The sequence below is a fragment of the Leptonychotes weddellii genome, chromosome 3 (genome assembly GCF_054177405.1).
Source record: "Leptonychotes weddellii isolate Sample4059 chromosome 3, ASM5417740v2, whole genome shotgun sequence".
Lineage (NCBI taxonomy): Eukaryota > Metazoa > Chordata > Mammalia > Carnivora > Phocidae > Leptonychotes > Leptonychotes weddellii.
The window spans coordinates 108,292,059-108,318,482 of NC_138371.1; the positions used below are offsets into that span (position 1 = coordinate 108,292,059).

The 26,424-nt window shown below is 38.4% G+C and overlaps 1 protein-coding gene across 4 annotated transcripts in view; it reads right to left on the minus strand.

The window, feature by feature from the left end:
• Window positions 1-1,565: 1,565 nt before the first annotated feature.
• The window catches only part of USP12 (ubiquitin specific peptidase 12), a 91,054-nt gene continuing 66,195 nt past the window's right edge, over window positions 1,566-26,424 (minus strand). For 3 of the 4 annotated variants that reach the window (XM_081814767.1, XM_081814768.1, XM_081814770.1), the window contains 6 exons: window positions 18,983-19,215; window positions 13,337-13,413; window positions 13,140-13,223; window positions 9,417-9,614; window positions 5,924-6,002; window positions 1,566-4,765 (listed from right to left, as the gene is read on the minus strand). In XM_081814767.1, coding sequence (XP_081670893.1) covers window positions 4,664-4,765; window positions 5,924-6,002; window positions 9,417-9,614; window positions 13,140-13,223; window positions 13,337-13,413; window positions 18,983-19,215 — 773 coding nt within the window. In that variant the 3' untranslated portion in view covers window positions 1,566-4,663. Of the gene's footprint in view, window positions 4,766-5,923; window positions 6,003-6,848; window positions 6,929-9,416; window positions 9,615-13,139; window positions 13,224-13,336; window positions 13,414-18,982; window positions 19,216-26,424 lie in introns of all 4 variants that reach the window. The other variant, XM_081814769.1, reaches the window with a different exon arrangement.

Here is a 26,424-nt window from a genome sequence, read left to right on the forward strand (position 1 = left end):
ATGCTGAGCATAGGGCCTATCATGCCATCAACCAACAAATGATGTTTAGCAGCTCTGGAAATAAAAAAAGGTAGTATGTTATCATAGAAAACATAAATGAACAAAGGTTAAAAAAAAAGAAGCTTCAAAAGAAGAGAAACAGGTACTGGGTAACAAGGGAACTTGAAAATCAAGGGAAGGGCAGTCTTGGCTTTGCAACAGTTCCCAAGAAGCTCTCTCGAGTACAGAGAATTTCATTTATTAAATTTTCAACACGAGGTGTGTGATACAGATGTTTGAACGAGACAATGCCGTCTTAGGTCCCCAGTGACAGTCTAGTTCACCTGTTCTGCACGGAGTGTAAGAATGCTCCTTCAGAGAGATGAACACACAAGAGTGTTTCCAGGCCAGTCTCCCAAGAGTGAGGAAGGTGGATTACGAATGAAGGCAGTATTAGCAACTACTTACTGAGTCACTCAGCAGGGGAGCAGGGCTTCAAGTACTCCAGCACAGGGGGAATACCCCCAAGTTACAGATTTCACTGGAGCAATTCACTAGGCTGGAAGGGACAAGGAGCGCTAAAAATAATGCCTTCTAACATATTTGCCCCTCTAAGATTCTATGATCCTAAATTTATATTTTTAAAGACAGTGCTATGTAAAGACAGATGCAAGGTACGAGATGATCCCATGCGGGCATGGGATTGCAGGTGCTGGGGTACACACGAATGCTGTTCTGGGACAATCTCTGGATAATAGAAGTGGTAAATTCGCAGCCAAAGCAGTACGGCAGTTGCCCAAGCGTATCCAGTTGAACTGCAACAACCCAGGGGTAAGGGGCACCGTGTCTGGGCAGTCAAAAAAACCTCATCTAATGTTTGACTCCCCAAAACGTAACCATTAAGAGCCTACTGTTGTCCTGAAGGCTTACCGATAACATAAGCAGGCCATTAACACACAGTGTGTCTATGTTTTATATACTGTGTTCTGACAATAAAGCTAGAGAAAAGAAAATGTTAAGAAAAATCCTAAGAGAGGGGTGCCTGGGTGGCTCAGTCGTTAAGCGTCTGCCTTCAGCTCAGGTCATGATCCCAGGGTCCTGGGATCAAGCCCCGTATCGGGCTCCCCGCTCGGTGGGAAGCCTGCTTCTCCCTCTCCCACTGCCCCTGCTTGTGTTCCCTCTCTCGCTGTGTCTCTGTCAAATAAATAAATAAAATCTTTAAAAAAAGAAAAAAGAGGGCGCCTGGGTGGCTCAGATGGTTGAGCGTCTGCCTTCGGCTCAGGTCATGATCCCGGGGTCCTGGGATCGAGTCCCACATCGGGCTCCCTGCTCCTTGGGAGCCTGCTTCTCTCTCTCTCTCTCTCTCTCTCTGTCTCTCATGAATAAATAAATAAAATCTTTAAAAAAAAAAAAAGAAAAAAGAAAAATCCTAAGAGAAACTACGTTCACAGTACTGTATTATCAAAAAAGATCCACTTACAAGTGGACCCACACAGTCCAAACCTGTGTTGTTCATGGGTCAACCCTTCTTCTAATTCGCAGACATTTTACGCAAAAAGGAAAGAACACACTTAAAACCCCACAAGCACAAATAAACCAACTTTAATAGATATTATTTTGTATTTATATAGCGCCTTCTTCAAGAACCTTAGATGCTTTACAGACATTATACCTAATTAATCCCCACAACAACCCTGTGAGGTAGGTATTACTCCCATTTTACAAGATAGGGAGACTGAAGCACAGAGAGGTTAAGTGACTTGCCCAAGGTCACACAGTTAAATTCACTGAAGAGCCAGGACCTGAGCGCCTTAGCCTCCCGGCTCCCAGTTAAATACCTCATGAGAGAATCTTTAATGAAAAGTATCCTTAAAGAAAGTATCAAGAGTAGTATGTTATGAAAGTGAGGTCTTTCTACTGCCATCACGGAAAAGAAAAAACCCGATACTGATGGTTAAAGGCAACAAGACCCATATATTACACATTTCCTTTTTTTCCCTTTTCCTGAAGTCTCACGGCCCCCGTCTTAAGCAATCTTCTAAAGGTAAAGTTTCCAAGACAGAAGCCATATGACTTAGCAGTGAGACTTAATTTAGAATATTTACTTTCAGTTACGATAATTTATAGAAATTTTTATTCCAATATACAAAAAATATGGGACAGCCATCCCAACAAACATGTACATGGTTAGAGAGCAATCAGCCACCATTTACAACCTAACCCCGCCCCTCATTTCAATCACAGTCAACCAACATACAACCTCACAATGCTTTCTACACGGGTCACTTCTCTTACTAAATACCTGCATTTTTTTCCCCCACCCCTAACCCTATGTTTTTAAAGTATAATGAGTTTCTGATAAGCTTCAAAACATTTTATGTAGATGCAGCTGTACTAAGAGTAAAAAGGAAATTGAGAACCATCACCCCACAGTCCCTCCCCTGACAAATCATACTATTAAACACGGTGTAGATGTGAACAGTGTGTGACTACCAAGGAACTCAATAAAAATGCTAGAACTTACTTTAATATGAAATTTAACCTTGCTTTTACTGTATTTTCTTAAATGCAAAATGTAGAAACAAACACAGCGTCGTATTCCAATGCTGTACCTCTATGCAAATGACTTCATCTATCTCTCTCGTCCATGCTGTGGCCTGACTCAAGTAAAGACTGACTCAGCCTCACTTTGCGTCTCTCTGCACTGAACGCTGCAGAAACACAGTCTCGAATTCCAAGACAATTTGGTTTAAGCCCTCAAAATAAAAAAATGTATCCACTTCCACGTCTGTGACCTTCCCCACATTCTCAGTCGTGATTCTCTGTGCAATGTTGTCATCGGGCAGGCTACGTAATTTGTATAAACTCACTCCAGCCAGTGTAAGGCTTTAGCGACTATAATCTTAAAAAGCAAGTTGTCAAAATACATCATCATTTTCTCCCAGCACATCTGCTTAAACAGCCCGATTAGCCAAGTGACCCTGTTAAAGATCAGTTCATGGAACGAATAGGTGAAGTCATTTCCTGAGCTAAAAGATACAGATAATAAATGTTAATAAATAGCAGCAGACAAAAATTTTTTTCTTTTTTTTTTTCATATTCAACAGTACTAGTAAAAGAAGTTTAGAAAATTACAGCAATTAAAAAAACATTACTGCCTAAAAGGACTTAAAGAACATCCAAGGCCTGGTCGCTATTATTTTGAATATATATTCAATCATTTCCTGCACGTTACATTTGGCCACCGTCAGACAACTTACTGATGCGTGGAAAAGTGTCGACCGCAATGGTTCACATACGTTTTACATTACATATATCAATTCTTAAAACTCCCAACAGAAGGAAGTCTTAACAAATGCAAAGTGTAATTTCTGAACACTCTTCCAGTAGGATTGGTAAAGATGAAGGAGGAGGGCAGGGGGAGAAAAGGACTTGCTCGGTGTGTTCCTGGACTGTGTCACAAACACTTCGTCCTCGTCGAGTTCGCAGCGAGCCTCGTGGGCTGCTGGGGTTCTGACACATTACTTCTCTCCAGGGTAAAGAATGACATTTGAAAAGAATGTAACTTGCTATGACACCAATTTTCCAAACACGGCCTCAACCTGACACGTGAGAGTGCTTAAGACTTCTCAAGACTGATGCACCACCACGGAGCCACAACTTCTTTGTCGTCCCAATCGTGACACGGAATTTTGGATAGTTTTTTGTGGTACTGAAATTAAAGCTGAATAACTGATTTATAAACTATAACAAAAGGACAAATATTTAGCCAGAGATATCAGTTCCTCCTGAAAAAGAATATTTACCTCCTCTCGTTGCAAATTTTTCTTAAGGTATCCTACAATTTAAAATAGAGCTTAAAATTCGCCTTAAAAATAGAAACAAACAAAAGGACTAGTTAAACTGACAAAAACTACTAAAAATATGCTCAAATTTACTGACAGAATCATGGGCACTTCACACAATACTTAGACTCTACCAGTTTTAAGTAAAATAAATAAGAAAAAAAAATTATAATTACAAAGCCAGTCTTTCCCCTTGGGGAAACAAAAAGCCACTTTTGACCAATTGTTCCCTACATATACATATACTGTATATTATTATAAGCTTCTTCAGAGAAGCAAAACATATTTGTCTTCCTGACACTGGATTCTAGTGATCTGTTAGTTCTTACATCAGGAAGGCAACTGCAAGTGTTGGGCCCAAATGAAGTTCTGGTTTACGCTTGAAAAGACCACCGAATATTCCTTCTGTGTATCTTCAACACGGGCAAATTTACGCAGTGTGTTCAGTATGATCTCCTTAAATGATCAATACAACCTAGCACGGATTCCTAGTCTTTCTACTGCACCCCAAGGAGTTCAAATCATTACTGGTGCAATTAATAGAGAGAAATGCATGTCAATTACTGGAAGGCTGTTTTACAAGAGGAGCTGCTATCTCTGATTTCACTTCCTTGTTGTGTGGAACTGCACAGACAGCATGATACCTGAGCAAATAAATCAACTACCATGATAGGAAGAGCGTGTTAATCCATAGTCTTTGCTTTATTGTGTGCAAAGTGTGCTACTGCCCCCTGAGCTTCCTGCATTTCTCTTGTCTTGAAAAATCAGTGCTTGATCCTTTCCAAAATAACCAGAGAAGAAATGAGGCAGAAAGTATCTCTCTTCATCACGGTCCCTTCTCAGTCCCGAGACTGATAGAAAAGGATGTAACCAGACTCAGAGTTCTTTGAGATATCTGATGTCAACCCGTAGAATTCTTCAATAGCTTGTGCATCTATTTTCTGTGAGGCAAAATGGAAATATTAGTACAGAAATGAGCTCTTCAGTCCAGTAAAGTCTTCCACATTTCTTAGAATCATGCCTTTCATTTTCTTGTTTATAAAACGGCTCTGCACAACGAGAATGGCTCAAATTAAAAAGACTGATCATGCCAAGTACTGGTGAGAACGTGAAGCAAACAGCGCTCTCACACACAGCTGGCAGGAAGGCAGGATGGGACAGAGACCTTAGGGAAATGTTTAGCATCATCTTCTAAGGCTGAACATACAAATACCCTTTGATCCAACAATTCTATTCCTAGGGAACAGAATTACCTGAACTATATGAAACCACCAATTCCCAACCATTTGTGACCTGTGAAAATGGCAATGTCGTATGGTCCCATCTAACATACACCCAAGAAAAATGAGTGCATATGTCCAGCATTAGACAAGGGTGATCAAGGCAGTTTTATTGATAAGAGTCGGTAAGGGACGAAAAGGCAAATTTCTAACTTGTTATATTCTTACAATGGGAAATTACACAGCAATAAAAAAGAACCACTACTACAGGCAACAAGAATGAACTGCTAGATACAAAAGAAGTCATACTGGATGAGTCCATTTATAGTCAAACAGAGGCAAAATTCATCATAATGATAAAAGTCACAACACAGTGGGTTCAGAGGACGGTGGGGAGAGGGAAGGAAAGCTGTGAAGACTGACCAGGAAGAGGATAAGGGGGCTTACTGAAGGGTGTGAAAATGTACTGTACCTTGATCTGGAGAGTGGTTACAGAGTGTGTATGTGCACGTACATACATGTGTGTGTGCACACTCACATGTAAAAAATTCAAGTGTTGCTTAAGATCTGTGTACTTTCTGTACGTATGTTACAGCTCAATAATTCTTTTTAGACAATGAAAGATTTTCTTTAAACTAGCTCTCTTATTGAAAGCTTTTCTTTGTTTTACTCTAAGCATTTTGAAGGTCACCTGACCATTCAAGCATTGGGATTGGCTGTTGGGGAGTAAGAAGTAGGAATCTGACTACAATCTGAAGACCTCGACATTTGTCCAATATTTATCACCTGTGATATTCACAGAATGAGAGGTTGGGAGAAAAAAGAGAAGAGTAAAATAAACAACTTTGAAGAAAAATAAGAAATTCAGGAACTACTTACTTCTACAATGTCGTCATCAAACAACAACCAAAAATCATGACTCTTAACTATTGCAATATAATGTCCTCGATTGGGACCACTAAAACAAAGAGAAAGAGAAGTTAGTTTTACACAATGTTTATTAATATCACTCTTCTATGTCCTCAACTTCATGTTCTATAAAGGAGAATAACTGAAACCGATAAAAATACTCCTTATCTATTCTTCCCCAAAATATCAAGCTACATTGATGTGACTTGGCATTCAATTTTATAACCAAATAATTAGTACTCTACTTTGAGAGCTATAACCAGCATTCTATTTATATAAAGCTATGCTATTAAAATTATTTGTTGTCTTTGTAATAATTATAATTTTTAAAATAATTTTCAAATTTGCTTCTATGAAAAATTTAAATATATTTTTTAGCATTTGGGGGGGATGATAGAGGTCACAGCCCCCTGAGTTTAACTACGGAACAACACATGTAGAATTTTTTTTCTAAGTCTTATTCCCTTGGCCATAGTTTTTCTCTTGAGGAAAGATACCATACATACCATGTGATGCCTAAAAAAGCAAAGATATCACATCTATAGTTCTGAAATCAAGCCTGGCCTTCATAAACTTCTTTAAAAACAAATGACATTTTGTTAGTATTATTAGTGCTATTTTTAAGTACCTGGATCTTAGCACCACTGTAATTCTTAGAATTGCCTCTGCATCTCATTTTAAACAAATCTGGAATAAAGAAATCTAGAAATGCATAAAAATGCAGGCGGGATTATTTCTTTTCAAAAATATCCTTTGCTTTATAAAGGACATGGCAAAGATTTTAACCTCTCCCAGCTGAAATATGACTCATTATAAAAGCTTCTATAATTCTTTATTAAGTTATAATTCCATTGTAATTATTACATTATAGAATTTCAGATAATTTTCAACATACACTGCTGTTTCTGGTGAACAGCAAGATCAGATAACAGAATCAGCAGCCTCCTGTGTGTCCTTGTCTCGGCCCCTCTGACCCTGGCAAAATGACAAAAACAAGAGTACCTCTCTTTCTCCACAGAAGAAAATACCTCACAACTTTTTTTTAAAGGCTTTTAATGCTAAAATAAATTTAAAAATAAAAACTAAAAAAATATATATATATTTTCCCCATTTCTATAGGGTTCATCTAAAGAGTCTTGTGTTTTATAGTGAGAGGGTAAGAATTTTTATTTTTATTTTTTTTTTAATTTTTAAGGTGGTGAACATAAAGAAAAATCAGAAAGGCTGAGGAACAGAGCCTGAGAGGGAAGGAGACAGGTGGGCTGAGGGCCGGTAGGTGTAAGACTGAAAAGGGTAGGCAGCTGTTTCCTCTGGCAAAGAGGTAGTTTAAAGAACAAAAGACAAAAGTTAATTACAGAAACCAGTAAGATGAGGAAGGGCTGAGGCTGATAAACTTCTACCTAAGAAACCGTGGATCAGGGACTTGCATTCTGAACATGAGACCCGCTCAGTTCAGTATGTATGAATGCCTCGTGTGTGCAAATAACTGTGCTGGTGGCTGTGGGGATTAGAAAGGCACCAACAACTTCCTGCCCCGAAGACACCGTGAGTACAGGAGAGAGCCCTCCCGAAACACAATACAGGGTCCAACAGGATATAAGTTGGCGTAGTGCAAGCCACAGACCTCATCCAGCGAGAGAGGAGAGAGGAGGTGGGAGGGAGAGGCCTGAGGAATCGAGGCTGGAGATGGGCCGAAAGGATCACACATAATCATTCTGCAAGCACCTGTTAGAAATCTACCAAATGCCAGACATTCAGGAGAGAGAACGCGGGAGCTGGACTGGCCCAGGCTTGCTAACAATGAGCATCGTCCACAGGTGAAGGATGCGGGCAAAGTACACCCTTTCTACTCTCACCTGAAACAGAACTATGAGTAAATCTGATAAGTAAAAAATAAGATTTGAAAATGTTTTTAATCTTTGTTAATGGACAAATCATTTCCTGTTTTAAGAAGTGCCTGTTCTCATAACGGAAACGGACCTCCAATCTGATAAATACAATACGGTAGCAGTTATGTGAACACGGAGGCAGGGCACCAGATGGAGCCGGGTTGGAGAGAAGAGCACCCAGCATGGCTTCCAGAGAGGCTTCCGGAGAGGTTTAGAGAGGCCGGGAGGGGAGGAAGGCAGGGGGGAATCACAGTGAGAGAAGAGGAGTAAGGAGTCGGGGAGGGGGCCCCGATTGTGACCAGGAATCTCAGAGTTCATGGTCTTGTGAGTAGAACAATTCCAAGAACCCTAGTATAATCTAAGTAGAGTGAAATAATAACTGTCCCCAAATTTGAAGAGGCTAAGGAACAGTTAAGTTAGGACGTGAAAAGGTAGTATTATGATGTTGTTATTGTTAAGAAAACAGTAGCAGCAGCTAAGTGATTTGCATTCCCCCTTTAACCCTAACGCCACAGCGAGGTCGGTAATATGATTTGCATTTTACACAAGAGAAAGTAGACACTCGGGGAGTACTGTGTGAAGTCACACCAGCCCTAAATGGCAGGACAGAACCAAAAGCCAGGTTTCTCTGACTCTAAAACCTCTGGTTTGAATCACTCCACCAAGGTTAAGTTGTCTGGTAAGGTTTTCCTCCATTCAGAGGTCTCCAGCCTTCCTTTAGAACAGGATGTTCCAAGCATGGAAAAGAAAGACTACTGCTGAGGATGGAAGACAAGGAGGCAGGCTGAAAGGGACAGTGGAGTTACAGCAAGGTTACCACCCAGGCTGTCCTTACATTTTCTCAACAGAAAGCTGGGAGGGGCAGCTTAAGGTGAGAAGGCCAGGGACTTTTTTCATTGGCTGAAACATGCTGTTAGTACAAGCTTCCGCAAGCCAGGGGGAAAAGAGTGAGTGTCTCTCTTTAAATTGTACAGGAAATTCTAAACAGTCAATGAAGACTGCATGTTCCAAATAGACATTTTCACTGTGTGATGCCCCTGTAGTTTTGAGAATTTTTTGAGCTATTTTATAAATGCACATATATAGAATGAGATAGCACACTAAACTATCAAAATAAACATACTGATTGATAAAATCAGAAAACTTGTCTTTAAAGATTATTTCCAAAGCCATTTTAAATTTTTTCATAACCACTGTAATGATGAACATATGCAATTAATCTCAGAAAGAATTTATTTTGCAAAATCTATTTAGGCATCATTTTTACTGAAAAGAAAAGGAGGAAAAGAAAAAAGAGATGAAAAGAAGGGAGAAGAAAAGAAATGAAATAAAATCTAAGAGGTCTTAAAGTTCCTTTATAAGAGTGAAAATCAAATCTGGGCAATAATATTTCAATATATAAAAGTGTAAGGAGGAAATGATAAATGCACTGTATCTGAAAGATCCCATTTTGCAATCAAGTTATCCTGATGCTAAAGCCCCCGGGAAGGTCTAGAGTGGAAGCACTCGGGCCCATCCTGAACACCTGCCCCCGGACAGAGACCCTCGCCCGCGCGGCCCACAGTTGCAGTTACCTTCCACAGTGAACCACCACGGCGACAAGGTCGTACATTCTGTCAGGGTTGGTCGCATCACCAGAGGTGTTAAACAGACGAAGTTCTAAAGGAAAAACCACCCGATAAGACAGTTTTGTGTATCGATGAAGTTGATCCATGTATTTAAACCTCTTCAGGTGTAGGGCTAGAATCATGGGCAGTTTTTTAACTTTCATCCTATTCAAATAAACATGAAAAAAAAATTTCATGAAAGGCACTCATACCATGTCCTTAAAAGAACTACCAAACTTTATGATTCCATTAACAAATAGTTCATGGTCGGTTTTAATAGGCCAGCACTGCCCACTTTTGCATATTCCTACCAATTATTTTTATAGTGGCGAAGCAACATTCTGAACATCCTGACTATCCCACCCCACCCATCATCACTAAATGACATAATTTGACTTTGTACTCCATACGGCTTCAAAGTAGATGGACCGGCATCAGTCCTTTGTTCAGAAATCCTTATTCTGAAATACAGGCCCCTGAGGATCAGGCTAACTGCACATGAGGCCGACGATGGGTGGAAGAAAACCAGTTCCTTACAGCTGCTAACTCCTTTGGACGTGAGTGCAGACAGCCATTTGTTCTATCGGTCTATATAATTCAATAACGGATGGAGAACAGGACAAACGATGAGAAAGCATTAAAGACCATTCTGTGAAAGGTGTTTGCCAGAGATTAAGAAATAACTCCATATCAAGAATGATGACTACATGTATTCTAGAAAGGGAGCTAATAACCTGCAAATCTAGGAGATAAATTTTTAACTGGCTATCTTCCACATTTTAAATAATCTTTAGTATGCCCTTAAATGCCATTTCTCCCTGATACGACCTCTGCACTCCTACTTCATCTAACGACAGTTTATTCTTCTGAAGGCTCAGCTCACGTTATAACCCCTGGCATAAGGATCTCCTCCCTTCAATCCCCCATCAGCACTTCACGGATTCACTGTGTGTGTGTGTACCATTTACAACACCATAAAGTATTTAGATGATTATGGGTCTTTCTCTTCTTCTAGGATCTGAAGTCTTGGCAGGTAGAAACCTTTTTTTTTTTCCCCCATTATATTTCTCTATCGAGCAACATGCCTGGCACATGACAGATACTTGACAAATGTAGCGGAACCGAATTCTATATGTGTTCAATGAAGCATAACGCTTTTCATAATTAAAAAATGAAATTTACTAAGCCATTGCCTCTAATGAAGTGAAAACAAAAATCATTTTGTAGCATTTACTAAATCTGCATCCTACAAATCTTAAATGTGGTGGGCAGCTTATTATCTCAGAAACATTTACTATTCTACCCTGGCCTTTGAAAAACATTAGCAAGAATAAACAGATAGTCATTCCTGGAAAGAAATCTAGCAGTATAAGAGTCTTTATGGCCTTTGCCTCAGGAATCCACTTATAGAACTGAAATATATCATCTCAAATACAAGACTTCTGAAAAAAAAAATTCACTTCTAGGGTTATTTTATATCGTGAAAAACTGGGAAAGTCCAGGAGACAGGCATATCACAGAGATATTGTGCGTTCAGTTCCAGACCACCACAGTAAAGTAAATATCGCAATAAAGCCAATGAAGTGAAATTTTTGGTTTCCCAGTGCATACAAAAGTTAGATTTACACTATACTGTATCTATTAAATGCACAATAGCTCTCATTCCATCTCCCCGGGGACATCACTTTGCTTTTCCCTAGATGCTTTACCCTCCCATTGGGTAACAGCTTATGGTTGTTTCACCTACATTTACCAAGCCGGTATTTTTCCTGGGCTGTGCTATATATAGTTCAACAGGTGCGCCATATAAAAAGGAATCTATGTGCAGATAAATTCTGTATGAAGCTAGATAAGAAGATAAATTTCTCCTATTCTGTGGGTCCTCTCAGAGTCTATATAATATGAAGCATGAATAAATAATGAAGAGGAAATTTTATTATACAGAAAATTCATTTGATCATGGAATACTTATTTTCAATTTCGTTGTGTCTCAGGGAACAGAGAGGCCAAAGGAGAGGAAAAGAGGTGGGGGAATGGGCAGTGGGCAGAGCAATCAGAACACACACATATTATCAGGTAAGTTCATCACCTCATACGGGCACAGTCTGTGGTACCCCCAAACAATTACAAGAGCGACATCAAAGACCACTGATCACAGATCAGCATAACAAATGTAATGATGATGAAAAAGTCTGAAATACCGTGGGAATTACCAAAATATGACACAGAGACATGCAGTCAGCAAACGCTGCTGGAAAAGGGGCAGTAATAGACTTGTTTGCTTCACGGATGCCATAAACTTTCAAGTTGTAGAAAACGCAGTATCTGTGAAGTGCGATAAAGCAAGGTCCACCTGTACCTAGCTTATACAAACTCCTTTATCCAAGAGGGAATCGTCATCAGCTCATTTTTGAGACCAGCATGGACCTGATACCAAACTCTGACAAAGGTATAAGAGAATTACAGACTAATAATACCCCTCATGGTATTTATTTCAAAGATGTGAAAATCAAGACAACATTAGCAAACTGAATCCAGCAACATATAAACCTCACTTGGTGATGATATACTAGTTCTACTAAATGAAATGACGATGTGTTTTCCTCAGGTTCTTTCTAAATAAAGACCAGTAACTGTAAAAATGGAAAGATTCCTTTATATTTCTAAATTAGCAAAATAATAATAATAAATATGTAAGGGGCATCTTAAAATATTAGTATAGCATATTTATCCTCCTGAAAAAAGCAACCTTGCCCCCTAAATTTTCCAAGAAATTTTAGATCTCGGCAGAAAACTTACACTTATCAACAATGTGATTTTTAAAAAAACATGAGATGAAGCCCAAGAGGGACAGTCTATAAAATAATCTACAATTTTCAAAAGTGTCAAGATTTTTAAAGTCAAGAAAAGACTGTTCCAAATGTAAAAAGACTAAACAGACATGAATACTAAATGTAATGTGTGTTTCTGGACTGGATCCTTTTGTTCTATAAAGGACATTACTGGGACATCCATGCTAATGAAGTAAGTTCCACGAGAACAGTTAACGTGTTAGTGTTACTTGCCCCATGTGGGTGAATATGGCAATAGGAAAACTTCCTCATCAGTCGAAAATAGCCACTCAAGTGTCCAGGATCATGGGACATCCTATCAGGACCTTATTTTCAAGTGGTTTTGGGTTAAAAAAAAAAAAAAAAAAAAAAAAAAGGCATCCTTGGTACTGTTCATACAACTTTTCTTTGAGCTTGAGATTATTTCAAAATGAAAAGTAAAGTAACAAGAATGATGATGACAATTCCATTCTTTGACACCAAATACCAAATGAGAGAAGGTACAAGATCCTGTGTAGGATTAGCAGAAGCTAGGGTAGGGGCAAGGAAAGGATTTTCCGCCTTCTCTCTCTTCACCAAGAAAAAGTTTACTTAAGCAGGCAAGCTTCAAAGTCAAATATTTTAACTGTACTGGTTTATGACTCTTAAACGACTTTTACTAAGTGTAGAAAATCACCGAAGGTTGCAGAGCTGAATATTGTTTATCTAGTAATAACTCAGTGAGTCTTAATTACTTAATGATAAAATTAGGAATTTTTACTCAGTGTAAATTTTCAGACATCACTTTCAGCTGGAAAGGCCCATCTACAACACCCACTGCCAGAGAATCACTAACAAATTTTTTAAAACGCTGAATTACCGTTTGTGTGCTTCCTGTTTGCTGCGACATTCTTCACAGTAATATTTGTATTCACTGCACAGAGTTTCTGTGTTGCTGAAACCCCTGCGTAAAATTCAAAATAAATTTATTTTGTCTATACCAGAAAACCGTGTATTCATTTAAAAATACTCTAAACCAAAGATATTCATTAAATTTCAAAATAACTCTCCAGTTACCTTAAGCAGTGAGTGATCGATGTGTTTTGTTCCACGTCAACAGAAAGGTCTAAAAAATCTTCATCTTTGCTGCTTATCTGTAAAAATAGGGAATTACCTTTGATTTCTTTAAATACCAGTAAATCACTGCTCTGAAATGACAGAATTAAATGCATTCATTCTCTTATTAGTCGTAAGTACATGAAGAATTCACCTTCCCCGAGTTCAAAAGAAATCTACCGAATCTGGATTATCCAAAAGGACACTGAGTAAATGACTCTCAACATACGTACAGATTAAACAGCAAAGTGCACCTGTGACTGATTCCCTTTCTGGCAAAGGCTAGCACGTGAAATCCCATTACTTTCCAAAACCTCGGTATTATGGTAAAGCATGAAACAAACTGCCCATATATACTAATTCTTAAAAAAAAACACAGGCTAAGACTGAATGGGGATGCTTGGCAAAGGGCATCAACCTGTGTTGTTTCATCATTCAAGGAAATCATTTAGCCTAAAATGCCAAATTACAATCTTCATTGAGGACCTTTAATCCTTCTCCAAAAAAAAAAAAAAATCTAATATAAAGTTCTGTTTGAATTATGGGCAAACCCTCTGACAAAAAAATTCAAGTTATTACTTAATTCATTTGAATTGGATTAGGACAGAACTTCAGACATCGATTTTCCTAGTTCTTTCCTGCAAAGACTCTATGCTTAAGGTGAGCACACAACAGGAGATCTCAGACTGTGCCTCTCACCCACAAGGGCTATACATCTGGTGTAGTAAATGCCTTCCTGCCTCAATAGTGCATCAGTTTTATAAGCTCAGTATCATTAACTTGTGACCGATTATGTGGCTGTATCAAAGAGAAGTAGCTGGGAGTACCATGTATGCACGGCCTAGGGGCACCACAAGATAAGTGATCTGGGTCTCAAAAGATTCAGTGAAAAAGAATAAGAAAGACAACACAGAGAGAGGAAAGGGAATGTGAGGTGCTGAGGAAAAAGAATCAGCCCAGTTTTGGAGGAAGGAGAGCAGGGTGGCGAGGGATAGTATGGTAGAGACAGGCTAACGGCAGACTGAGCAGGGCCTTATATGTAAGCTAAAGAGAAATAAAGATTAAAGAGTCTGGTTGTTTCTCAAAATGAGGTTTGTGGTTCTCAGGCACTGCCTCAGGGGTCTTCATTTTAGATTTCCATCTTTATTATAACATAAAAAATTTGACATAAGGATTGTTCTGGATCATCTGGATATACCTGAGTTACTACGTTTGGGTTTACAATTGTGTTGGTACTGGGAAACCACCAAGTGGGGCAGTATTTAACTTCTAAAAGTGTTTGTAAACACGTCTGGTTGTTGTTGGGACTCCCATGTTCTAAGGTCAGGTCACAGCCGGGATGTGGGAGCCTCAGTAAAGAAGTGTAGGCTGGAGATGTGGGTGGGGAGTCATGAGCACAGGTGGTAAGGAAATGGAACATGATCCTCCCAAGGCAGAGTGAAAAGCAGCCCAAAATGAAACCCTGGAGGATGCCCACATTTGAAGAATAAACAGCAGAAAAGGCATGGGACCAGAAGAAAGCACCAAAGAACAAAAGAACACAAGAAGAGGGTGCTGTTACAGAAACCCAACCTCCTACCAAGTGGGATATTTACAACTGCATTACTAAAATCTGCCATACAAATACTGTCTCCTCCAAGAAGCCCACTCTGAACCTTCACAACTCCTTCCCACTCCCTTATTCATCTTCTGCCAGCCTCTACCCATCTTCTACCTGGCATAGCCGGTACTCAAGTATTTGTGCAAAACTAAATGAAGAAATGATATATATTCACTCTGAGAAATCCTCAATTTCATCCCTCTAGCTGAATTTGATAAAGGCATGGTACTAATGATCATTTACTGAATCTGCAAGATGATGATGGAGATTTTGAGGAAATATTCTTAAGTCATACCGTTAATTCTTGGGAGACTATCTGCAAATATATATTGTTGACCACTAGGAGGACCTAGTGAAGAATGGGTGGAAGGATCACTATCCATCCATTACAAATAAAATTAATAAATATTTGAGCAAACAAGGATGGGTGATATCACCTTCTCCATCTAACCCTCACTCCCCATCATCCTCAGTAAACTTCAAAGGCCTTACACCATAGTATCCCAAAGACCTCCCAAATCTACTATGCCAGCCTCACCTATTACTGCATTTCTCAACATGCAATGCAAATTTAACTATTTTCTCTTTTATTGAAGAGGATAAATTACACATATCTTCTAACACGGACCAAATTCCATCATACCAAACATGAAGCAACTGCCAAATTCTCTGATTATACCTACTATTCCAACTGAAATACTGCTCTAATAATTGGACAGTATATTTATTTCCTAAAGCTTAGAACTCAGCTACAATAAAATTTTTCTTTATAAGATGTATCTACAAAACTTCTGTTGAAATAACTGGAGTTGGTTAGATTGAACAAATATGAGTACTGAGACCAATTCCTGTCATCAAATATTGCCCAAATTCTTACTACAATTAACTAATGGCTGCAGCAATGAGCAACAGTCCTTACTCTAACCCAAAAACATCTTCACGGGATGTTAATGTATTCAAACACTCAATTATACCTCTTTCACTTGATGTGAGAGAGGGTCACCAATAAAAATGTATTTCCACAAGAGAATTTTATTCATTTATGACTACTGTGTCCTTCATTAACTAAAATCACACTACTGGCAACAATCATTTTCCAAATGCCTGGTTATAGTGGAAAAGATCAATGCATAATCAACAGTCAATAGATCACTCATCGATATGGGTTATAGTTCTATTTAAAGACCCTAACTTTTTATTCATGGTTGAACCAAAAGGGTCACCATCTGCTTTAAGAGATAGAGAGAAAGAAACCACAATACTATTTACATTAGCACCAAAAACAAAAACCACACTTACCTATATAAACATAATAAAATAAGTACAAGATCGACATGAGGAAAACTACAAGATGATTTCTTTCTAAATCAAAAAAGATGTAAGTGTACAGTCCATGTAAATGGACAGTAAGATTCAAGACTGTCAAGATGTCAGCTCTTCCCAACTTGATCTAGAGATTCAACGCAATCGCCTTTGAAATCACAGCACACTGTATTACGGGTAATAAACTAGTTTCTAAATTTCGTATGATTCCATAGTGTATATGGAGAGGCAAAAGGCCCAGAGAAGACAAAGCAATAATCATCAAAACTTGAAGGCAAGTTGTCCTTCAACAGTGTCCTTCAATAAGTGAACGGATAAACTGTGGGATATCCACATAATGAAATATAATTAAGTGGTAAAAAGAAATGAGCTTTATAAAGCTACAAAAAGACATGGAGGCACCTTAAATACATACTGCTAAGTGAAAGAAGACAATCTGAAAAGGCCTCATACTCTACGATTCCAAATATATGACATTCTGGAAAAGTCAAAACTATGGAGGCAGTAAAATGATCAGTGGTTGCCAGGGATTTGGGGAGGAAGGAGGGATGAATTTGTGAAACACAGAGTGACACTACTCTGTATGATACTGTAATGACAGACATGTGTCACTATACATTTGTCAAAATATACGGAACCAAAGAACAGACAACACTAAGACTGAACTCAAATATGAACTACAGATTTTAGTTAATAATGTATCATTACTGGCCCATCAACTGCAACAAATGTACCTCATTAATGCAAAACGTTAATCATAGGGGGAAGTGGAGGAAAGGAGAGAGATATGTGGGAACTTCTGTACTTCCCACTCAATTTTTCTGAAGTCCATTAATTTAAAAAAAAAAAAATACAGTTTCTTAGTAGCCTCCACTAGTGTTTATTTATCTGATTTAGTCAAACAAGTAACTATGCCAGTCTTCCAAACATCCATAAAACATCTGTCTTATTTTCTTGCTTGTGAATTCTCTTTTCCAATGGACGATGCTACTCTTCTAAGCTATTAAAAACTAGTCATAGAACCATCATAGTAAAACTGGATCGGGCAAAAAAAAACCCATCCATTTAGTGGATGCTAAATCTCGGGGGGAGATTTAATGAACAAGATATTTGTGTCTCCCCACAGACAGCCTACTAGTTACCAGGGCATAAAAGCCAGTCATTATCAATCGGAGAAAGTGAAGAACACCTTGAATGAGAGATCAAAATTAATTTCACCAATGAGAGGCAGATGGATATCGTGTGGCCGGATGTGAGACCCTGAGAAAGGCACAACATTAACTGAATCACTCCAGCCAAGAATGCATACCTGCATCTCAGCAGAGGGAAACATCAAACTCAATATGAGAAATGTTAGATTTTTTTTAAAAAAAGACATATTCTTTAAAAATGTAAATGTCATAAAAGACAAAAACAACTATGGAAATGTTCCAGATTAAAGGAGGCTAAAGAAAACACGACAAGTATATGCAATGAAAACTACTAAACTCTAAACCGGATCCTGTGCTGAAGGGAAGACAGGCTGGAAAGGGTATGTTGGCTCCACCAGCAAAGGTGAATAATGGGGGGCGCCCGGGTGGCTCAGTCGTTAAGTGTCTGCCTTCGGCTCAGGTCATGGTCCCAGGGTCCTGGGATCGAGCCCCGCATCGGGCTCCCTGCTCGGCAGGAAGCCTGCTTCTCCCTCTCCCGCTCCCCTGCTTGTGTTCCCTCTCTCGCTGTGTCTCTCTGTCATATAAATAAATAAAATCTTTAAAAAAAAAGAAAGGTGAATAATGGATGCCTGATCTTTCACTCCTCAAATGAGAAATGAAGTAACAAGGCAATGATACAACAAAGGGACTGGGCTATCTGATCCCACATAAAATCCATTTTCACGCTTCTTCCCTACTGCTCATCTTCACAAAGTATCCAGCAAGTGGGTACTTCCCCCACTTGAGTGTACACAGTATGCTTTAGTTTTTATTCCAACAATAAACATAATTGTAGGGAAAGGGAAAACAAATTAATGTACCTCCCTAACCTGGAAGTTTCTTATGAGCTTAACTAAGACACAGACATATAAACATATAATTTCCAGAACATGGCTCTATTGCTTCTTATACTGAAATAAAATCAAATACCGTTGACCCTTGAGCAATGCAGAGGTTAGGGGTGCCGAAACCTCCCACCCCTGTCCCCGCAGTCGAAAATCCATGTGTAACTTCTGACTCTCCAAAAACCTAACCACTAATAGCTTTCTGTTGACCAGAAGCCTTACCAATAACATAAATACTTGATTAACACACATTTTGTATATGTATCATAGTATTACAATAAAGTTAGCTAGAGAAAAGAAAATGTCATTAAGAAAATCATAAAGAAAATACATTTACAGTACTATATATATAAAAAAAAATTCCACAAATAAGTGGACCCATGCAGTTCAAATGCCTGTTGTTCAAGGGTCAACTACAGTCCAAACCGCAGTAAGTATTTTTCTGTCACCTCAGGTATTCACTGTTAATAAGCAGCATTACAAAAGAGTATACAGAGTCCTTTCAACAGACAAGTACATCTTTGATAATTCATTTATACTATACCTAAGAAATCACAACCTTCACGTTCATCTCTCACACTCATCCTCAAAGAACTTTTAATAAAAATGAATTAAATCTGCTCTACACAAAATTTTATGACATACTTACAGTTTCACAAGTAAGACATCTGGTTTCATTTGTCAATGTTCCCTGAAAAATCTCATGAACCCACGTTGGGTCTGGTGTGCTGTTGTTGTTGTTCTCACTGTCAATATTACCATTAGGTAAACGGCCATTTTGTTTTTCCTGCTTTCTTTCTTCTTGTAAAATATCAGCAATTGTATTTAGTAGGTAATTTAAGAATTCATGGGCATCTTGCTGCATGTAGTTGTCAAAAAGCTCTAAAAATAAAAATATATTAGAGAATTACTTCAGACTTAGTAACTTGATTAACACTAAATTTGAAACAAATATCCAATATTCTATCAGAACTAAGTACAAACGTTTGGTATTGTCAGTCATGTACAAGAAATAGATTAGCTTTCACATAAAAATATGACTAAACTTGGAGAAAAATACAGTTAAGATGAATGAGAATCTTCTTTTTAAAGCAACAATACTAAGTGATCCATGAGAAAAAGGCAAAACTTTTAGCCTCATACATTTATATAATATATGGAAGAGATCAAAAACTACTACTTTTTATTAGCTCATCTTATTATTCCACAATGATTAAAACATGGCAAGTTTTATTCTTTATTTATTTGTTTGACACAGCAAGCTTTAAAACAGAAGCTGGACAACCTCTTGTCAATGCGAAGCCAACTGGGTAAGAACTACACAGAAAGGTTGTGGAAATGATGATGACGGGGCCACGCATCCTAGGGACTCAGTCAGAGGTGAGGCCTGGAACCTGGAACTTTCAAAGTTCCTCCAGGTGACTCTGATCTGCAGTCAGGTATAGGAAACAAGGGTATCACAAATTATCTCTTCAATCCAGATAATCTCTAAAATGTGCGATTTTATAACTATGATTCCCTGTCACTATACAAATGAATAAATATCACGGAAAAACAGTCATGAACACGAAGTGCTTTACACCCCGAGCTTGACATTACACAACCTGAAACTGAAAGGTAAGGACTTCACAGGCAGTATCCCATGTGATTTTTGAACAACTCTGTGACACTGTTATTGTCATCTTCCAAATGAGGGATTGGGATCAGAGAGGGAAAGTCATGCTGCCGGGAAGTGGCAGTCCGACGCCGCAAGCCGCATACAAGGCAGCGTGCCAGGGAGACCCAGCCACTCAACGGCCCCTGCGGCTTGGCCATCCAGCACACACAGAAGACAACCCGCTCAGCAAAATGTTACCTTTAGATCCTCGATGCACATTTAATACACTCCAGAAAGATTACAGCTAACATTTTTTAAATAAAAGGCAAATTAGGAACAAAGCTTAGGGAAGGTCTAAGATAAAAAGAACAGAACATTACATTTTAGAAGAGCTACAGTTATGACTGCATAAAATTAAGTTCTGTGCGTTAGAAATCATTGAAAAAGTTAAAAAAAAAAGTAAAACAAAAACTATTAACATCTTCAACACAGAAAGAGCTTATACAAAAGGAAATACAATGGGTGGAAATCAACAATTTATAGACACAAAATTCAAAAGGTTAAGAAACATGAGAAAACGTTCACCCTCTCATGGTAATCAAAAAAGGCCTTGATTTTGCAGTCTGTAAAATGGAACACCATCTTCCTTTGCAAAGGGACTGTACAAATAGAATGGGAACAAGTGAAAATGGGAGGTATAGTCAAAGAAAATAAAGACTGATTTTTAATCTTGGTGTCAGTAAGACCTTTAAAAAGCCTCAGATGTAAGGTGCAGCTGCTAGAGCAAGACTGTCTGGATTCCTAGGATGGTTCTACCTTTAATTACATGTATGTCACAGGCAATTTATTTAACCTCTTTCTTGGAGTTCAAGTCAAACACAATAATATTAACGCAGTTAGAGCCACACTTCATTTCTCTGCTGTAAGCTCGTCCTAAGGGATTTGATTAGCCTTAAACAAACCCCTTATGTTATTTTTTAGAACAATAAAAGCCCTGGGTCCTAAGAGATACTGCATTAGCCTATGTGGACTTAACATCTAACTGATGATAATTTGGTAGTGTGTGTGTCCAGTGGTTTTTGCCCATGAGGGATAGATCCAAGCACTGTGGACACGATTCCCCGTCCCCTATTCCCAGCAAAAGTCCGTGTGTCACTCCCGACCGACACTGTGACACAGCTCACCGCAAAACCTCCTGGCCGTCTACTCCATCTCCCTGAGACCAGACCAAGTCACGCTCAGAACTTTTAGATGGTTCCACCACTGGACTGGTCTAGGCCAAGGCTGGGATAACTGAAGTCAATTACCTTTCACTTTGCCTCTCAATGCAGCGATACTTCATCCCTGAAAATACTAGTCCACCTCCCAATCCTACTCTCCCATCCTCTACTACTTTCAGTCGTTTATTGTTCCTTATTTCCTTCCTCATCGTTGGGATGTTCTTCTTTCTCAACCCTTTCTGCTGTTCCCTCCAGAAACCACTTTCTGTTCTAAACTCCCCATCTCTTCAACCTTTGGCATTTCTGAGCTCCCTGCAGCCACTTCTCAATCATTACCTTTCCTTTGCATATGAAAAATTCGCCCTCAGTCAAAAAAGCTATTAAGATCTTTCTGTGGTCATCTGCCAACTTCCCCTCACCCACTGACGGCCTGATTCGTGGTCTCTTTGTCCATCCCAACTCCCTCACCAACCCTGACACTTTGAGTGTCGGGGCAGCTTCCAGAAGTGCACACGACACCCTTAAAAGTCCCCTTTTCATCTCTCACTCACCCATCCCCAGGTCACAAATCCAGAACCACCCAGGTCTGCTAAGATAAGAACTGAAAGGAAATATGCTAAAGTTGATTAGGGGGCTCAAGGAAAATACAAACAAACTGGAAAAGTCAGAGAGGAACCTAAAAGGAAGAATAATGGGAGAGGACCAGTAAAAATATTTTATCAACACTCTAAGGGCCTAGTTAAAGTGAGATATGAACAATTCATTGAGGTGGATCTCTATCTGCTGGCTCAACGCCACAGTCTAAAGTGTCTCTTTTCCACTAAATCAGGTTTTTTATAACCAAAGTTTTAAAGAATACATTCTCGCCATAAATATTTAAAATAAACTACAAAATTAAAAAAATAACTAAAAAGTTCTAAATAAAAAAATAATAAAGAAGTCTCATTTTTTTTCCTGTTTAAAATTATTTTAGCATCTATGCATGTCTTTCAAAATAATTTGTAAAGCAAAAATGTACAAACGTTTTTGTTTTTTTAAAAACTTGAAACATCTTTTTTTGGATGTTCAACACAGAACAATGACTTCACATTCACAAATATACCTCACCTGACTTGAATGCTCCAGAAATGAGATGTAAAGTAAACCAGAAAATACTCTTTCTAAGCATTTTGTTGAAATATTTAAAACAATTTATACTCCATTTTCTATAAACACAGTATGCTGAATGTGCCAGACTCTCGCTGTGCCTAAGAGTAGCCAATACAGATTTAAAAACTTCAGCCAGGACCACATAAACATCAAAACAACATCAACTAAATGGCTGCAGACAATCCCCATAAACTGTATTACATTTAATTTCTAAAATCTTGGTTTCCTTATGCTTTGCTTTCTTCTCTGCTAAGTAGCATGATGGGAAAGGTGGACTTCAAAGTTGCTTTGGCAAATTAAACAAATTCACTCATTCATTCACTCACTCATCAAATATTTAGTAAGCACCTACTATGTACCAGGAACTGGATTATGTGCTGGGAATACAATGGTGAGCAAAAACAAATGGGATCCCTCCATCATGGAACTGACAGTGTAGTGGGAGAGACAGACAATTTCATTATTAAATAAACGTATATGAAAGGTATAAATTATTAAAGTCCTAATATAGCTGCAACATTAATGCAAAAAAAAAAAGAAAACTAAATCAATGCCTAAAAATGTTATGTGTTCTTCATAATTCAGAAATAGGTAGCTTTCATTAATACAAAAAGTCTTTCGTGCTCTTCTGGAGAAAAAGGATTAAAATGAATATGGGAAATTATTCACTCAAATCTACTTAATAGGTATTATTTGTAATTATATCCTCACTTAAGGAATACCCATCCTTAAATATATATACTATTAATATCTACATCACCTGAAGCATCGCTATGTACATACAGGTTTCTTGAGAATAAGGATCTTTTCTATCTCATTCGGTACTGTATCCCCAGCACCCAGAACAGTCCTTGCCACATATTTAGATGTGCTTGACATTTTATGAATGAATGAATGAATGAATGGGTGAACAAATGAACAACAGGGGCTGAAACAGCTACAATGACATGAGAATAAATCTGGCCCCAGACAACAGTGTAAACAGGGTGTGCCGCGAAGACTCGGTGACTCAGAGCCCACAGCTATACGTGCCAGCTGATGTGACTTTCAAGCCCACCATAAATGATCCCAAGCTGAGTCACTACTAGCTAGCACAGAAGTAGATCATCAGTCCAGGTTTTAATTCTTCTACAGGAAGTTAGCAGTGTGAAACAGAGGGCTTCCGCTTCATTTCTTACCTACATTAGTGAAGCAGCCTCCTGGCTGGTCTACCTGTGTGTACTCATGCAGCCCATGCCCATTCATTCCCACCACCACACTACCCAGCAACCAGAGGGATCGCTTCCTAATGCAGATCAAAACACATCACCCACCTGCTCAGCACCCTCCAATGGCTTGCCATGGCTTTCAAAATAAAACCCAAGTGCTAGGCCCTTACCTTTTTTCTCTATCTTCATCTTACTCCACTCGAGCCACATTAATTTCCTTGTCATCCTTCAAGCACTCAGGGCAACTGCAATTTCTATTCTATCCGCTTAGAATGATTTTGCCTGAGACCTTTCAATGGCTTCTCCAACTCTCTGAACTAACATAACCTACCAACTCCCTTTCCATGCTTAATTTTTTTTTCATGGCGATAATACATTATATTACATGATTGTTTGTCTTCTCCCCTAGTTTATGGCACTCAGCAGAAGCTAAATATATAATAATCAATTCAAACATTCAACTAGTTTCCCATCATCAAGGATAACACATTTATGGAGCAAGTGTTTTATCACACTGTAAAAGTACTATGCTACAGTTCTCATACGCTATGATTAGGTAACATGAATTAAAATTTTGAAAACAAAAATCCATTACTGAAATTAAAATAGATTCTTCCCAAGTAATATCAAAATGGTTAGTTATATAAAGTAACAGTGTTTAACACAATATGGAGCTAATATCTACTGAAAATATAAAACACGATGTTTACAGCATACCATGGAAGAAAACTGATTTAAGAACAACAGTCCAACAGTGAAAGTTAGTGGAAATTCTGAAATGGGCAACATCCGTTTCTTCCAGAGATTAAAAAAAAACAACAACTAGCAAACATAATCTCAGAAGGAGAGTTAAGCAATGGATAACCCATTAAATCCTCTTTAATTTGTATGCTCTCCTCTACAAAATTATCAGGCAAAAAATCAAAAGGCAAAACTATTTCAAAACATAAAAATGTGAGCAACGTCAAATAATAAACATGTTTTTCCATTAAATATTGTTTGAGGTAGAGAAAAATGAAACAAAACTATGAGAAGATAAGTTTGGAATATTCATTCTGGAATCAAATTTCATTGAAAAAAATATTTAAGAAGTCTACTGTATATCAATTTACTCTGCCTAAACATATAAAAAATTTTCAGAAAATACTGAATTATTAAAAAATAATAAACACAGTAAAAACATCCCAGCTTTGCCAAGCAAACATATAAAGCCACACATACACAACTTTCAAAACACAGTAACTTGAGCTCTGTGTTCAGCATGACTTAATCTACATTTAAAAAGTCACTGCACACTTAAAGATCATGTTGAGGGCCACATGCATGTACCTCCACCAAAATTCACTTTGAAACCCTAACCCCCAGTGTGATGCTCTTTGGAAATGGGGCCTTGGGAGGACCTTCAGGTCTTGAAGACTGGGATTAGTGCCCTTTTAAGAACAGACATGAGAGAGCTTGCTTCTCTCTCTTCACCATGTGGGGACATGGCAAGAAGGTAGCCATCTGCAAACAAGGAAGATGGCCCGCATCACACTGAAGCTGCCAGCATGTTACTGTGAGAAATACACGTCTATTGTTTAAGCCACCCAGTCTGTGGTACTTTTGTTACAGCAGCCCAAACTAAGAGCACATACAACATATTAAAGAATAAGGTCAAGGGGCACCTGGGTGGCTCAGTTGGTTAAGCGTCCGACTCTTGATTTTGGCTCAGGTCACGATCTCAGGGTTGTGAGACCAAGCCCTGCATCTGAGCCCTGTGCCCAGCTCCACGCTTAGCGGGGAGTCTACTTGAGATTCTCTCCCTCTTCCTCTCCCTCTGCTCCTCCCACCCCCTCAAATAAATAAATCTTTAAAAAAAAGAATAAGGTCAAGAAAAACGCACTATTAACTGAAAAAGAAAATAATGCGTATTCTGTGTTTCATGCTTCTGATGCTAAACATTTCTAAAATACTAACAAAATCACTGAGAAAAGATGGCACATTCAATTACCATGCTCATGAATTTTCTACCAGGACAAAATTCTTGAAATTTCATGCCAATACAGACAAAAAGACTAAGAGGACTTGAATCACTCAGCCACATTCTAACAGAGCTGTATATGGTGTTCTTAAAAATAGAAGATACTACAGATTTATAATTTAAGAAAGATGTTTGGCTTTGATAGGGAAAACATAAAAAAATGTATTTTTGTGAATAAATGATAAACTGCTTTGTATCGGTATATGGAGGAAATGAATAAAATCTTTAACACATGAATCAGATTCAAGAATAAGAGCCTGTCGCCATATTATCTCAGTGTCTCCTTACATTTCAGGAAACTAGATATGACCCAGGCTTATCTCAGTTCATGGGATAATGGACATTGTCAACTCAGTTAAGGACAGGATTATTCAATGGTGTGTTTAATAACCAATCTTAAAGACTTCTCAAATCTTATTTCTGTGGGCATCTTTTGACAACAAATCAAACTAAAAATATCACTCAATTTTATTTCTACAATGACTAAAATGCCTAAATCAAACAAAACACAGAATTCTACATGTTATTTAAACCCCACTTGAATTTTTTGAGGTAACATACCACACTAGACAGAATATGGGATTTAGATGTCAGGAAGATGTGCGGGACCCTGACAAGCCATTTTAACTTCTCTGAGCGTCCACTATCTCATGTAAAGTGAGGTAATAACATCTGACTTCTGGGCTTGCTGTGAGCATTAAACAACATTTAAGAGAGAAAAGAGAAGTGGGGCTTAATCAGTAACTATTTAAAGAAGGGGGTGAGCGGAGTTAAAACCACTTACCCTAGGCCAAAAAGTTTTATTATTCTGGCTCTTTCCCTGGAGTATGACTCCTGGAAAGCTTTTTAGCCTCTGTTCTTTGCCTGGCTAAAATGGGGGAAATAACATGCTCTCTA